This window comes from Onychostoma macrolepis, chromosome 17 (genome assembly GCF_012432095.1).
Source record: "Onychostoma macrolepis isolate SWU-2019 chromosome 17, ASM1243209v1, whole genome shotgun sequence".
Lineage (NCBI taxonomy): Eukaryota > Metazoa > Chordata > Actinopteri > Cypriniformes > Cyprinidae > Onychostoma > Onychostoma macrolepis.
Window position 1 is genome coordinate 16,502,292 of NC_081171.1, and position 16,260 is coordinate 16,518,551.

The following is a 16,260-nucleotide window of genomic DNA, read 5'->3' on the forward strand; positions in this document are numbered from 1 at the left end:
ATATAAAATTTGCAAATTACATACTAACAGATGGTTGAAGGTTGTATATACGTCAAAGGCTCATTAAAGTATAGGAAGCACCATTAAACACCTATATAAATGTACTTAAATGTATGGGAAACTTGAACAGAATGGCTTTAATCACATTTTACAGTAATCTTAACTTCACCTGCACATAAACACAATGATTTTTCATGTTTAAAAGCCTGAAGAGTTGGCCTCATGTCAAATAGTTACATGTAATCCACCTCTGAGATGACAGAAACAATCTCTGTATATTAGTTAAAATGTACATATGGTTAGTGACAGTGTTTAACATACATAATTACATTAATCTGTATTAGTGTATATACGGCATAAAGGAGTTTCATAAAGACAGCTGATTTCATCATTCAATAGAAGTTTTTTTGCACCTCAGAAATATAAACACTATATTTAATTCAATGTTGTTTCTTACTGTCATTGTATATAACATTATTAATTGTTTATGTAAAATCTTTTAATATATATACATACGTTTTTTAAATTAGAAGGCAGAAAATAGAGTTGGATGACAATCTCTAAAAAAAAAGTAAGGAAGCGTGGTACTGGAACACATGAATACTGAAATTGTAGAATATTTTTGCAGGATTATTTTTTTAAATGTAGATGTTTTACATTTCTAAATGCTTGCTGCTGTAAACTACTATAACTCTTCACAACCTAGTCAGTGTAAGACAGAAATATTACACCCAACAAAAAACTTTGGTTATTAATTTGTACATTTAATCAATGTCACATAATTCGAAATTTAAAAAAATTTAACACCCAGTGTAAGAAAAGTGTATGTAGTATTTTTGTATGTAGTATTGAACATAATTTTAATTGCATCATGATACACTGAATTACTCTCAATTTGCCCACATTAAAGATGATCACAAATAGTCTATTTCAGCATTATGATGCAGTTCATATGAAGAGTGTACATTCATGGAAAAGCTTAATGGAAAAAAGACTATATTGTGTTTCAAAATTAATTTAATAGATATTCACACTGTCAGAATGAGTGAAATGAATGGATGCCTCTGTCAGTGCTTCTGTGATAGTGTGTCACGTATGTGTATTATTTTTGGCTGCTGTTATGCATACTTAACTGAAATTGTTATTTCATATGAAATGTAATATAACATTGAAAGCACTGCATGAAATTATCTACAACTGCACTGCCATCCATTTTCACAGTCTGCAAGCACACGGTGAAAGAACACCAGGTCAGGGACAAAATTTAGAAGTAATCAATTACATGGGCTGTAATTTTAATATGTATGTATTTCAAACATATGAATATGTTGTTCTTTAACACTGAGTTAGTGCACTTATATTCAAACATACTTAATCTTGGGCATGTGAAAGTCACACATGTCTATTGATGAAAGATGGCTTAACCAATAAAGCTTCATCCCTTTCAATGAAGTAAGACTTCAGTATTCGAAGGCCACTTTGTGCTAGCAGCTGGCTGATAAATATGCAGATATGAAGATGATCAATCCTCCTGGTGGTTGTACAAGATGTCTGCAGTGGGGTTCTTCCTGTGAGATGGAGGCACTAGGTGAATTGGTAGCTCTGTAGGAAGCTCAAATCCCTCCAGTTTGACTTTAATAAGATGCTGAGCCAGAGCAAATTCTTCATCATCCAGCATGCCGTCCTTATCACAGTCTGCCAGCTTCCAGATCTTTCCCAGTACAGTGTTGGGCAGACGAGAATTCATCATCTCCTTCTTGGCATTGATGCCTGTTACCTTCCCATTGACAGGCATCAATGTATAGAAGATTTCATCGTAGCGATGTTTGTCGCGACTCACGATCCAGTCCTCAGTATCAGCCCCTGCACTGATACCCTCGCCATAACCGTGGCCAAAAGGCCCATCCGACGAGTCCTCGAAGGCTCCACCCATTACAATCTGAGTAGGCTGTTTGCTTTCTTCCTCTCGGATCATGTTCATCAGACTTGAGATCTTGGTGGACAACATTCTGTCCACAGATTCAATCAGCTTCACCTTCAAAGAAGGGAACTTGCTGAAGTCGTAGTGTTGCAGTTGCTCCTGCGTGTTAGTAGATGTGAGTGACAGAGGGAGACATTTTAATGTCAAATTAAAATGTCTGTAATAATATAGCATAAACAACTGAAACACAGTGGGTTCGATTTTTTTGTTTCATCATTCATTATCATTTTTTATAATGTGTTTATAGATCATGACCGAAACATTGCTTTATAAAGTAAGGCCTAAACAAATGAGACATCCAAGTACTGAAGTTGTTATTTCAGTGATATGATATCTAATTCTGGACTGAATCAATGTTGCCTACAGTCTATTTAGAGCATGGCTTTTATCTTTCAAGTGCTGCCTGGAAGCTGTCTGGTTGGAAAGTTCACGGAGAGCTTGTGTGCAGTCAGTAATTAGCATTGTTATTATAGGTAATGACTGCTGGGTGATTCCGTGTCAAACCAACCAAATTTCAGAAACTTACTCAAATGTTTGATTTTGTCAGTATATTTTCTGAAGAAAGATAAACATGTATAGTGATGAAAGTCAAAATGTTAAATGTCATGGATGTATATTTACTGAGTAATTTATTTTTTATAGGGGGGTCAAAATGACAATTTTCACCTGAGATTCGGAGCCAGATTACATGGGGTGGAAATGACTTTAGAAAGATGGCAGCATCATTATGTTATTTTTACAGGTCTGTTAGTAAAATCTGTTGACTTTAGCAATCTTTGTTGCATTATATGCCAGTGGTGAGTTTTTTTCTCAACAAACTTTCCTTTTGGCATCTTCCTTTTTAATGCCCTATTTGGTTCATTTCCAGAGATATTGGAATCTCAATATGGCTCCAGGAGTAAAATATTAAATTGTACACATTTTCAGTGCTCAAAAACCAAATGTGGGTCATACAAATAATTAGGGGTGACCCCGAATAGTCAACGATTCGATGCTTCGATAGGAGGAGCCTTTTGCCTTTCGGGGCATTTTGTGCATATAGCTTATAAATCGTAATATTAACATTATGTTGTATAAATAACGAAGCGTATTCTATATGAGATAAATGATAAGTTAAATCCCATTGATTAAAAACTTCCTGCTAACAGATGCTTCATTCTACTGGTCATCTTCAGCGCACGCAGCTCAAAACAGAAATGCAGAACATTAATAACTACAGTCATATACATAACGTTATAATGAGAGCACTATTGTAAAAAATATTGTGAATTGTTAGGGTTTCGCTGAAGTTTAATGTTAACTATCTTTTAATCAAATCATAAAATATTGTTTTTGTATCTGCGAGGCGTCCGTTACACATTTTCCCTGTGTGTTAACGTCAGTATTTATGACTTTCCAGTGTCTGACTTGACTCTTGGTAATGTATTTTGCCCCGTGCCCCCAAACATATGATTCAACAATCAGTCGACTATCAGCAAGATTCGAAAATTCCAATTTGACTATGAAAATCCTTAGTCGGGGACACCCCTACAAATAATACTTTATTACTTTTAAAGAGATACAGTGAGGAAAATAAGTATTTGAACACCCTGCTATTTTGCAAGTTCTCCCACTTAGAAATCATGGAGGGGTCTGAAATTGTCATCGTAGGTGCATGTCCACTGTGAGAGACATAATCTAAAAAAAAAAATCTATTAACTATTTATTTGTATGATACAGCTGCAAATAAGTATTTGAACACCTGTCTATCAGCTAGAATTCTGACCCTCAAAGACCTGTTAGTCTGCCTTTAAAATGTCCACCTCCACTCCATTTATTATCCTAAATTAGATGCACCTGTTTGAGATTGTTAGCTGCATAAAGACACCTGTCCACCCCATACAATCAGTAAGAATCCAACTACTAACATGGCCAAGACCAAAGAGCTGTCCAAAGACACTAGAGACAAAATTGTACACCTCCACAAGGCTGGAAAGGGCTACGGGAAATTGCCAAGCAGCTTGGTGAAAAAGGTCCACTGTTGGAGCAATCATTAGAAAATGGAAGAAGCTAAACATGACTGTCAATCTCCCTCGGACTGGGGCTCCATGCAAGATCTCACCCCGTGGGGTCTCATTGATCCTAAGAAAGGTGAGAAATCAGCCCAGAACTACACGGGAGGAGCTGGTCAATGACCTGAAAAGAGCTGGGACCACCGTTTCCAAGGTTACTGTTGGTAATACACTAAGATGTCATGGTTTGAAATCATGCATGGCACGGAAGGTTCCCCTGCTTAAACCAGCACATGTCCAGGCCCGACTTAAGTTTGCCAATGACCATTTGGATGATCCAGAGGAGTCATGGGAGAAAGTCATGTGGTCAGATGAGACCAAAATAGAACTTTTGGTCATAATTCCACTAAACGTGTTTGGAGGAAGAAGAATGATGAGTACCATCCAAGAACACCATCCCTACTGTGAAGCATGGGGTGGTAGCATCATCTTTGGGGTGTTTTTCTGCACATGGGACAGGCGACTGCACTGTATTAAGGAGAGGATGACCGGGGCCATGTATTGCGAGATTTTGGGGAACAACCTCCTTCCCTCAGTTAGAGCATTGAAGATGGGTCTTCCAACATGACAATGACCCGAAGCACACAGCCAGGATAACCAAGGAGTGGCTCTGTAAGAAGCATATCAAGGTTCTGGCGTGGCCTAGCCAGTCTCAGACCTAAACCCAATAGAGAATCTTTGGAGGAGCTCAAACTCCGTGTTTCTCAGCGACAGGCCAGAAACCTGACTGATCTAGAGAAGATCTGTGTGGAGGAGTGGGCCAAAATCCCTCCTGCAGTGTGTGCAAACCTGGTGAAAAACTACAGGAAGCGTTTGACCTCTGTAATTGCAAACAAAGGCTACTGTACCAAACATTAACACTGATTTTCTCAGGTGTTCAAATACTTATTTGCAGCTGTATCATACAAATAAATAGTTAAAAAATCTTACATTGTGATTTCTGGATTTTTTTAGATTATGTCTCTCACAGTGGACATGCACCTACGATGACAATTTCAGACCCTCCGTGATTTCTAAGTGGGAGAACTTGCAAAATAGCAGGGTGTTCAAATACTTATTTTCCTCACTGTATGTCTGAAGAACAAATAATGTTGAAACTAGAAATGTATCGTTTCCCTCTATCAAAACAAAAGTATCATCTGTATGCAAAGGAATTTTTCTAACAGACCTACCGATCTCTGTGTAAAAATAACATAATGATGCTGCCATCTTTCCCCCCTGTACTCTGGCTCTGAATTTCAGATCTTAAATAGTCATCCATGATATTATACATGACCACTTGTTGAGTTGACATGGAATAACCCTGCTGTTTTTTCATAGCAATTAAAATTCTGCATGCCTGGACATTAAGTAAATGTGAAAGACCCGAATGTGAGATGTATCCCCATTAATCTCTGTGAAGTAATGTGAAACTGCATTACAGTGCTTGACTGGAGTCTTGTTTTCACATATACTGTAATGCTATTTCTGATGTGGGCCTAGAGAGTCATGCTGGGTAAACATCCTCAAGGCAAGACCAGAAGAAAGTGAAAGTGCGGACTCTGTCTGCTCCTCAGACAATAGCAGGGCTAAGACTCTAGCAGCCCCCTCAGGAACTCAAGCACAGCACTAACACACTGTACAAAACAAACATTCCTCAGATCTACAGCCTGGAATCCTCATACATCTGCACCAGTACTTAACATAATCTAATAACCTGCAGTTGTTGGAAATTTTATTCATTCAAGAACAGCTAGTGTCTCTCTAATTAAACCAAACATCCTGGTTGGTTTTGTTTAGTTTGTAAACATATGTAGAAGCCATAATATAACATCTAATATTTACCCATGTTCCACAGACACAGGCCAAGTCTCACCTGCATTTTAATGACATTAGGGAAATCTCCAGGCGAGATGTGGTGCTCTCTCTGCAGAATCTGATAGATCTCAGGCAGGTGGGCAATCAGCTCCTCCTTTTTCTTCTCTTTTCCAAACAGGGAAGGCATTTCCTTCTTCAAGTAGCTGATGATGTAAGCGTGCACCTATAACACCCACAGCAGATTATCAGTAAATTCATGAGAAGATATGGTGAACCTGTGATTATGGAATAATGTATACTGGAAATATGGGCCTACATTTAACATACTGATTATTAAAAAAAATAAATGTGCTGTTAGGCATATATTTTGAAAATATTTTAATAATAATAATTAATAATATATTATTGTTTATAATTATTATTCTAACAATAATTTTCCTCTTTTTTAGCATTATTATTTTATTATAATAAATTACACTGACCTAACATTTAGTGACTGCATTTAAGATACACACAAAATGTAGCCCAATGACAAGAGCAACTATTTAATTAAAACAAAGCCTAATTTATGACAAAAGTTTTAAAAAAGTGTGTAAAAAGAATGCCTAAAAGTTACAACCCAATTAAAGTAATTTAAGACCTCAAATTATATCCCAATGCATTGTGTTTTTTATGTTACAATAAAATAAATATTATTCATATAAGGATCAATATTATTATACTATAGACAATTTTTCTCATATGACATCCACCTCCTGTTACTCTAGGCCGGTTACATAATCAAACACCATCTGTGTGTTTACACTTTGCAAATGCCCTTGCCAAATGAACATTCAAAAGGGTCTGTATTTACACAAACTTTTTCCTTAATATAGAGGAAGTACACCACCAGAGATCCAAATTAAGGCTGGGCTTTTCCCTTTTAAGCCATGTTTATTCCTCTTATGGATGATTGGGGGCTCGAGGAGGACAGGAAAGGCGTAAACATGACGAGTGGCAAGACTAAGTAAGGTGGAGAGGTTAGGGAAAATAAGGGCTGTGCTCTCTTCAAGCCCGTTTCACACATTCCTTTGTACCACGGAAAGGGACTTTTCTGGGCTTTTCCAGGAGATGGAGAAGGCATTTAACTGCCTCACATGGCTTTACCATTACAGGAAGGCATGCACAGGGCTTCAGGATTCCTGTTTGCTGGACGTGTTTGGAAAATATTGCGGAAGAGATAAGACGCACTTTCTGTCATGGTTCCATGAGTGAATTGTTTATACGTCCATATTTAAGTGTTAAGGCACAACCAGGTTGTGTTGAATGGGGCTCATGTGGTACAGTGTGTAAGTTCATACAGTGCACTCAGCCAAAAACAATAGTGGTTGAACTAAGGTCAAACACAAGACAAAATAATAGACAATAAGCAGCGATGCTGGAAAGTTTGACAGGCGGCAAGGTATTATTAATAATTATAATACTCAATATATATTAATAATTATTTACAAATTAAATAAATACATGACATTAAAAATAATAATATCTAATATGTATAAATTTATAATGTATAAACATTATTAATAATTAACTAACTTTAACGAAAATACTAAAATAAGATTAAAATAAAACAGGCCTATAAGTATATAAAAATAATACAAATATTACCATATAATAAAATTATATGTCAGGCATAATATTTTACACCACCATTTTACGCATTTAATTTTGACAAATTTTTAAAAACGTCAACATATGTATTTCTAAGTGGACTGCTAAGTTGTGACTTTAAAACCCTTACCTTAGCAAGCCGAGCTCTTTTGATGAGGTCATTCAGCTTACGCAGGGCAGCGTTGCGAGGCAAACTCTGGATGTCTCTGAAGAGATCTTGAGTTTCAGCTTCAAACAGACGCCGATTGTCTGCATTTTGGAGCGGTTTGGCCCAAAAAGAGCCGAGATAGACCCTCACCACCTCTGGAGTATTGATCACCTTCCCCAGTGACCACATCAGCGCACCATAAACCCGCATCAGCTGCTGAGTGTCCACCTGGTCAGCCTTGTTCAAGACCACACGGATTTTGTCATCCTGCCCCCGGAAAGCTTTGATCGCTTCAGAAAACTCATCAGATATGTCTAGCTTATGGGCATCAAAGAGGAGAATGATACGGTCCACTCGCTCTCCAAACCAGCGCAGAACCTCAGAGAAATCATAGCCTGTGGGGGAAATATGTCAATAGAACAGAATTAAAATGTACTTCATTGCCCTGAACCCCAAAATCCTTTAAGTAGATTTTAAGTTAACATTTCATTAATTTAACAATGCAGGTAAACAAATAAAATATTTCATTTATATAATACATTTTAATTCTACATTTTTATGATAAAATTAAATATTTGCTTTTCATCAGGTCACAAACCCAAGTTTGGGGAACTCCAATAGAATATAAATATGCATAATAAATAATCAGACATTAATAATAATAATTATTATTATTATAAATAAACAACAAACAAACAAACTTAAAATATAAAAGATCCAAGACCAAACATCACTCCTTGTGGAAACATTACACACAAACAATTAATTTGAAATTGGTATTTCACAACTGGAAAATATCTTAAACTGTCCTTCGTGCATAAATAATGGTTACACCTTTCCTTCTGTAGCTGGAAGAAATGGGTATAGAAAGTGAGAAGGACATAAAGATCAGCTTTCAAGTCTTGTGCACGGGTCACTGATCTGTCATGACCACCAGAACCTCATAGAGACAGGGACACCACTTCAGCCCTCATTCACATATAGCTCATTACAAACCAGTGCAAATTCAGATTTTAAAGCAATGAGATCCAGCTTATCCAGCCACCCAACAGTCACGAGGAAATTACGCTGCTCCAACAATAATGGCATGGATTACACATTGCGATAAAAATTTTGCAAAAAGCTCTGCCAAGATTTTACAAAGGAGGAGCTCAGTGCTTAGAGTGTGGGAACCATCAATGCTGTTCCATGTAAGGCAACTTTGTACAGAAGAAATCTAAATTAACTTTATTTTTAATTACAAAAATTTAAGCTAAAATTTACATAAATGTAAAAGGGAGCATCCATGTAATGGGTCCCATACCTAGTTACCATTTCTTTTAAAATATTAGCCATAGTTCAATGTAATTGATCCTAAAGTGTGATGACTACATTTTTAACAGTCTAAACAGTCCAAACTTCATGCATTATAATTATAAAAATCAACAATATACTGTTAGATGGTTGTAGAGTAAAACGTCACACTAGAAGTTGTCAACTTACCAGCATTATTTCCCATATATATTTAATCACTTTTATAAAGAGCAGCCTAAATATAAATATGCTGCACTCATTTATACAATCTAGAGATTGGAAAAATTTTAAGCAGGCACAAAACAAATGTCTGGGTGTAAGATTCAGTTATTTTTAAATTTTGACAATTCACATTTGTATTAAGAATGAAATATGATTAATGAATAAGGTTAATGGTGCATCGTGAGATGTGTCAGAGACGCTAACGTAAGAGGAATGCAACCTCAGCTGAGTGGAGCTAAAGCAGGAACAGATGTGGAACGCCCATGTACATTGTTATCCCTCATGGCCGAAGCTGCGGCCGTACGTTTGTGCTGTTCTACATTTGTGCCACCAGGCCTAATCTGTAGTCTGCAGACCCTCTGAGTCTGCGTACACCCGCAGTGTACCTCTGCTGCCTTGCATTTTCATAGATAACACTTGTGCAGCATGAACAGGCATATCTCATGACTGTTAAAAATCGCTTGGCCATGGTCTCAGAACTGCTCTGCCTTCTTAGTTAAAGGGGTCATATGATGCGATTTCAAGTTTTCCTTTCTCTTTGGGGTGTTACAAGCTGTTTGTGCATAGATAAGATCCCTGAAGTTGCAAAGACTAAAGTCTCAAAACCAAAGAGATATGCTTTATAAAAGTTAAGACTCGACCACGCCCCTCTAAAATGGCTCATTCAAACACGCCCCCACATGTCTACGTCACGATGTGGGGAGATTTGCTAAACACCGCCCAAATAATTCTCGCTGTAGAATTATTGCTGCCGCCGGCGCCATGTACTGGAGATGCTGTGCTTCGTTGTGAAAGCGAAACTACTTTGTTTGGCCTTCCAAAAGAGGACACAACTAGACATCAGTGGTTAAGTTGTATTTACAACACTGTTCCAGAACAGTTCAACCCAAATATTTGAGTTTGTGCAGCACATTTTACGGAGGACTATTTCCAGAACCTGGGAGTAGCTTAGCTGTGCTCAAAGACTGTTTTTTTATAAAGTGGGGCACTTCTGACTTCTGACTCACAGCCTGTAAGTATGTTTTCATATTTAAAGAATTTGACACTGACTATTCAAATGCGAGTTTTGAGCTGTGTAGAATAGATCTTGTTGTTTGTTATTTCTCCGTTCACAAATGCAGACATGGTAATGTTTACGCGGCGTAATGCAACATGACGCGTAAAAAGACAGTATAATCAGTAATTATGTCCCCACTGGATGCAACAAATGCCTCGTTTGTAATGTGTTTTATTGTTTTTGTGTCGTCGTACCGGGATACGGCATCACAATACGGTAAGGGGCAAAACATTTCCATCTCATGCTTGAGGTATTCGGCCAATCACAACGCACTGGATAGCTGGCCAATCAGAGCACACCTTGCTTCTCAGAACGATGAGCTTTGTAAAATTGATGCATTTCAGAAATGGCGGGGCATAGAGGAGCAACAATAATGTACAATATTTGGAAAATAATGTGTTTTTTGAACCTTAAACCGCATAAACACATTGCATTACACCAAATACACAAAATAATGTTCTTTTTAGCAACGTCATATGACCCCTTTTAAAAAAATAAACAAGTTAAAGCATGTAGCAGCTTTTGTTTTTAACACATTAACACCAGCTACATGCTGAGGTACCAGTATGCTGATATAAACCCTGAAGTGTATTTGGCAAGCTAAACTCATGCTTTTAAAATGAGGAAAAAGAAAGTGAGAAATGCTGACTTCATAACACCACAGACTCATCACGGTTTTCATGTAATGGGAGACAGGGACGGAAATGACAGAGGAAATTTACAATGAAACAGGCCAGATCTGGTGACTAAAATGAAAACTAATGACTAAAGCATTATGATTGTTCCTTATACTGGGAACATGAGCTTCAGTCCTCCAGGGAGTGAAACAGCCTGTCTGCTCTAAGGCATCACACCAAATCTATTTTCAATGGGAAATAGCCACAGAGACTCCAAGGAGGCTAAGCAGCAAAGTTCACATTGTTTTGGTCATGTGACATTATCTTCCCTTCACTGAGCATCCAATTGTGACTAGTTTTACCTCTTCTCTAATAAACACCTTTGAAAGAGCACTTGAGAAGTCTGTCAGAGAAGAATCAGGTAGGCTATATTTGATGGTGTCTGTTTTGCCATTTGATATCCCATAGCATGTGTGTGCCCATGTGACAGAGTCCGGCCTTTGTTTGTCATACAATACTACAAAGACTAGCGTGAACTCCTGTACAGTAAACACGCACTGCAGCCACTGACCTCTGCTTATGCGCTGCTTCTCGCCAGACAAGATCCCTGGCGTGTCAATGATGCTAATGCTCTGCAGAACTTGGTTGGGCATTTGTGAGCAGATGAACCTGGTGAGACAGATGGAGAGAGTTCATCACCTCATGTTATCACCGGAAATGCTGCTAGTATCACTACATTTGGCAGTTGACTCATTTGATCTCAGTCATGGGAAAATATAACAGCTGAGAAACATTTTCTCTTTAAATTTTTTCAAAGAATAAAGCTTGACACAAATAATAAACTATAGGAGAATAAAATACCAAATAAGTAAAAGCCACTTTATAAAAAAACAAAAGGAGACTATTGTGCTGTATATTTAACTTTAGATTAAACAGGGCTTATTAAAAAAATAAATGTGGTCACATTTACCGTTGCTCTGCGAAATTTCACAGAAGCTGTGCTTCATGCATTGCTAAACCACTAACAGTGGACCTTTTTTGCCCACAGAATTTTGCCAGTATTTTGATAATGTAACCACATATTATTAAAAAGAAATAAAACCTAAAAAAACAAACAAAAACAAAAAAAAACTTCCATCCAGATGACAATGCTCTGAAGGCCAAAGACAACAAATAAGCATTAATGAGGGTTTTAAACATGTTGATTGAGGTGGATGAACTATTGGACAGTGGTAAATTACTCTACAACCTTGGGGCAATGATTTAGACATTCAACAAATGTATAATACATTCATAATGTTTATAAAACTATTATTTAATCTCCATGCGAGGGAATATTACAGTGATGTTAAGATTGCAACACTGTCTCAAGTGAGTTTGAGGGTGTCTTTAAAAACAAAAAAGAACCTTGCAAAGGAAATTGCAACATCTGTAAGCAAACATCACCTGTCAGCTGCAAAGCAGAAGGACATGCTGAGAAATAGAGGAAGAAGCATTTGACCAAGTTTCATTTTCAAGAAAATTACATATGCATTTTATTCAAAAGAGCCAGTATATAAAAGCGAGGAGAAAATAAGTAAAAGAAACTGCTGTGCCCAAACGTGCCATCACATGACGCACAACAGGGTCCACAGGAAACAAAGTGCATTGTTTTGAGGTTCCTTTGGAGGAGAGGAGATGTTCTCTGTCAAGTGTGCCTTTGACCTCTATAGTGGCGACTGTCAAAGAAGTACTTACCAATTTCCCCTCCACATAAATATCCAGAAAACAGGAAAAAACCCTTTGTCTAACTGTCTAGGTACTAAAATTAAACATTAAAACTTGTGGAAGCTCATGCAACTGATATAGTTACCTAGAAGGAGAAGTGACCAAGCCCCTTTACACAGTTTTTGAGACACTTTGTTTGTGGAAAATATTTGCCTGTAATAGAAAAGCAGGCTGCGTGGGATGAAAGGAAGAAATGAATGAGCAGCAGAATGAGTTTGGCAGAAAAACATTTTAACCTGAGTGTTAAGAGTGTAAAGGGACAACTGCGAAGCATTGAAACATAATATATAGTGTGAATGCATGGTCTTAATAGCCTTTTTATAGTTAAACTGTAAACCTTAAACTGTACTTAGGCCATTCCAGACAGTTTTCCATATCCTATACCACTGCCAGAGCAAGATAATGGAAAATCCTTGTTTTGGCAACGGCCCGGGCAAGAGGGACATCCGTTACAGAATGTAGTGGGTAAGAATATGTGCCCACATCCTAGAATTCCCTGCTGCATGACATGATGTCTAACAACTATTCTCCTGGCTCAAGCTTGACTGAACACTGGAATATGGTGTTATCAATTGATGTGTTGAAGGGTTAGTTCACCCAAAAATGGGTAAAAGGAAAGCTCAATTTGTTTCATCCACAAGATCAAACTTTTATATGTAAATTAAATTCACAATGACTTGGATTAAACCTCTTGATTCATATGTATTACTTTTACAATCTCTTTTAAAGCTCACTTTTTAAAGCCTCTAAATTTAGGTGGAATGGGCTTTCAGTGGAAGGACAGAAATCGCTCAGTTTTCATTAAAAAGATCTTCATTTTTGTTTCAAAGATAAATGACAGTCAGAGATGAATGACAGTCTTCAGTTTGAAACAACATGAGAATGTGTAATTGGTGACCATTTCCATTTTAGGGTGAAATTACCATTAAAAATTCCAAGATTTTAATATTTTGAGCAAGCAAAGAGACTCTTGAGTAAGATCGTGTTTAAGACACTTGATTGAAATACCAGTGGGCTCTTGATATTTACCTATTTAAGAAGGCATTTCCAAATGCATTGAGTTTGCGGAAAGGTTTCTTGGGGTCCACAACCAAGGCATTTCCAGGAACAATCCCCTCGTTCTCATTGTACATCACAGCTATGAATCCATCCGTCGTTGGTTCAGGGCCAATTCGCATTCCCGGAAAATCTTGCTCCAGGAGATACCTGCAGGAGGGAGAAGTTAAGTATTAAAAAAAACGCTACTTAGTCAACTGGAGTGGTATGATCATGTGACGGCACATGCTAACGATAAAATGTCCTGGTTGGGTGAGAATAAAAACGAATGGAACAAATGCTGCAGCGATTTATTTAAAATGCTACCCAATAGCCTTGGGTAGGTTGAGCCAAATAAACATCCAAGCTGATAAAGTATCAAAGCTAAACAGTGGCACTTAACCCTTGGACAAATGCTAGAATGTGAAAACAGACCTATTCATCAGTCTCAATTTTCCTGTTACTCCCCAGCAATAGCATAGATCCCTACCATATCCTGCCAGAGGATGAGAAAGTGTCAAAGGTTTCCAAGCAAAGAAACACACATGGCTTGTCATTAAAATCTAACAGTAACATAGGGGAACTATGAATCAGACTGTATTCATTATTAAATATGGCTGAATTACTCCTTTGTGCAAATGTGTAATGTAAGAGACATGAAAACCATTTTACGAGGGGAGGTGAAAAACAATACAAACATAAGTTGTCTCTCGAACTCATATACTTAGCAACTTCTTATTCATTCAACTGCAATAGAGTTTAAACAGGCTTAACTATCCATCATTTTCAAATACAACCTTACGTTTTACACTATGAAAGGCTGATTTAGTAATAAGCCAGTTCTAGTTTGATCTAGGAGTTCAACATGAAACAGAGCTATTGGATTTTCTCATTAATTCAGAGACTGTCTAGAACAGGACCTGATGAACAACAGCACAGACATCAAAGCTGGATGGCATTGACCTACAGTGAAAAGCCAATAAGAAGAATAGTGATGCTTTTATGAGTTGTTTGCATACTCTTCGGCCTTCTGCATCTCTTCAGGTGAATGGACTATGTGAGCTGGCATAAGCTGTTTTTACACACCCCCTTGTCAGGGTTTGCAGCAACCACAAAGAGCTGACTGTACTGAACTTCACACGTGTTCACGCTGTTCTTTGAGAAATTAAATAAATACATGAAAAATAAACTCTCAATAAATATACTTGTGTCTAATAAGATTGTAATAATATTGTAATGCGTTTCTTGACTTGCTAGACATTACAATTCATTCAAGTTAAGAACATCGACGGAAAAGTATACTACTTAATGTTTTGCTGACTCACACCCATATCTGTCAAAGCCATGCATTACCTGATGAAAGTGGTCTTCCCTGTGGAGTACTGTCCGACCAGAAGGACCATAGGCTTGCTCTGGAAGTCCGCATCCTCCAGCGCCGGTGAGTGGAAGTCATGGAAGAGGTAGGTCTCCTCCAAAGGCAGAAGTTTTTTAGTATAAAGACTTTGAAGTCCTTCAGTCACTGTTTGAAACATGTCTCCCTCCTTGCTCCTTCCACCCTGTTCCTTATTTACCCAAGTGAACATGTTGCCGTTCCTCGCAGAGCTTTCTTTTATACGTGATGCAACCTTAGTTCCCTTTTTTCAAATGTAAGGAATGAAAAACTGTCCCAGTTTTTTTTTCTTCTTCTTTGTTTCAGTATTGACACTCACCCGTCTACCGGCCTCTGCGCGGACTGTCCAGCTGTGTGTGTCGCCGTGACCTCACCTGTATCCTTTTATGTGACGCTCTCTTTCTCGTGACGCTGCACGCTGGTGTGAATATTCATGAGCTGAGTGACGCGCGGGACGCTGGAGCGCTCCTGTTGCTGAGGGAGGGTTGTTATGTTCGGGCGGAGAGGCCCTGCTGACTGCTAGGACTTTTCGGTGGAAACGAGAGGGGTAGGAACCAAGTTGCTGACATGGAGAAACCCAAAATCCGCAATTTGAGAAATGAAATGCTTTCTCAATGTCATCCCGCAGTACATAATAATTTAATTTAAATTGTTTGAAAAAAGCGCCGCAGGATATTTTAAAGAACAATGCAGATAAACGTATTATTAACAGTATATCCGTTTTGTATACATCCATTATGGAGTGGCGTAATTGTACGTTGTTTCACTGATATCAAAATTCCCCGTTATATTAGCTCAGCAGACAGACTGAGAAGTCAGGCTTGTGCATTTACGCCACCTAGTGGTCAGCCATGAAATAACAATATTCTTTTTTAATACAGGCCAAAAATATAGAGAAACTCACGAGGGTATGGGGCAAAAATACCACAGAAAGTGACCTACATTTTTTTTTTTTTTAAACACGCTCCTGCAATGAATACCTGTTTTTTTTTAACCTGTTATCTAAAATTTTATATATTTCATAATATTTTATTCTAGGCATTTGACAAATTGAGAACGGGTCATGTTTAAAAATGCTCTTTGCAATCAGTTATTGGCACTGATTACAACCATAAAAATGATATACATGTAAAAATGGGTGTGGTTTAGGAGGACTGGTTGTTGTCAGCTAGGATGGGTCTTTAAATAATAATTACTTTTTAAAAATCTACATTGTTTATTATCCAATTCAAAGGTTATCAGATTTTCCTAA

The 16,260-nt window shown here is 37.7% G+C and overlaps 1 protein-coding gene across 1 annotated transcript; it reads right to left on the reverse strand.

Moving 5' to 3' along the window:
* Nucleotides 1–306: 306 nt before the first annotated feature.
* ehd4 (EH-domain containing 4) lies at nucleotides 307–15,703 on the reverse strand. Its single transcript, XM_058748401.1, has 6 exons — nucleotides 14,972–15,703; nucleotides 13,613–13,789; nucleotides 11,388–11,485; nucleotides 7,610–8,022; nucleotides 5,888–6,052; nucleotides 307–2,080 (listed from the first exon to the last, which is right to left on the reverse strand). Exons 1-6 carry the CDS (start codon nucleotides 15,199–15,201, stop codon nucleotides 1,523–1,525), a joined length of 1,641 nt encoding a protein of 546 aa, XP_058604384.1. The 5' UTR covers nucleotides 15,202–15,703; the 3' UTR covers nucleotides 307–1,522.
* Nucleotides 15,704–16,260: the final 557 nt, after the last annotated feature.

What these genes read in the sequence shown, in the direction of transcription:
- ehd4 (XM_058748401.1), bottom strand. Translation starts at nt 15,201, where the DNA reads ATGTTCACTTGGGTAAATAAGGAACAGGGTGGAAGGAGCAAGGAGGGA. An exon ending in GGAAATGCCTTCTTAAATAG is followed by an intron (nt 11,486 to 13,612) that starts GTAAATATCAAG and finishes CTGTCTCACCAG; the next exon opens with GTTCATCTGCTCACAAATGC. An exon ending in AAAGAGCTCGGCTTGCTAAG is followed by an intron (nt 6,053 to 7,609) that starts GTAAGGGTTTTA and finishes TGGGTGTTATAG; the next exon opens with GTGCACGCTTACATCATCAG.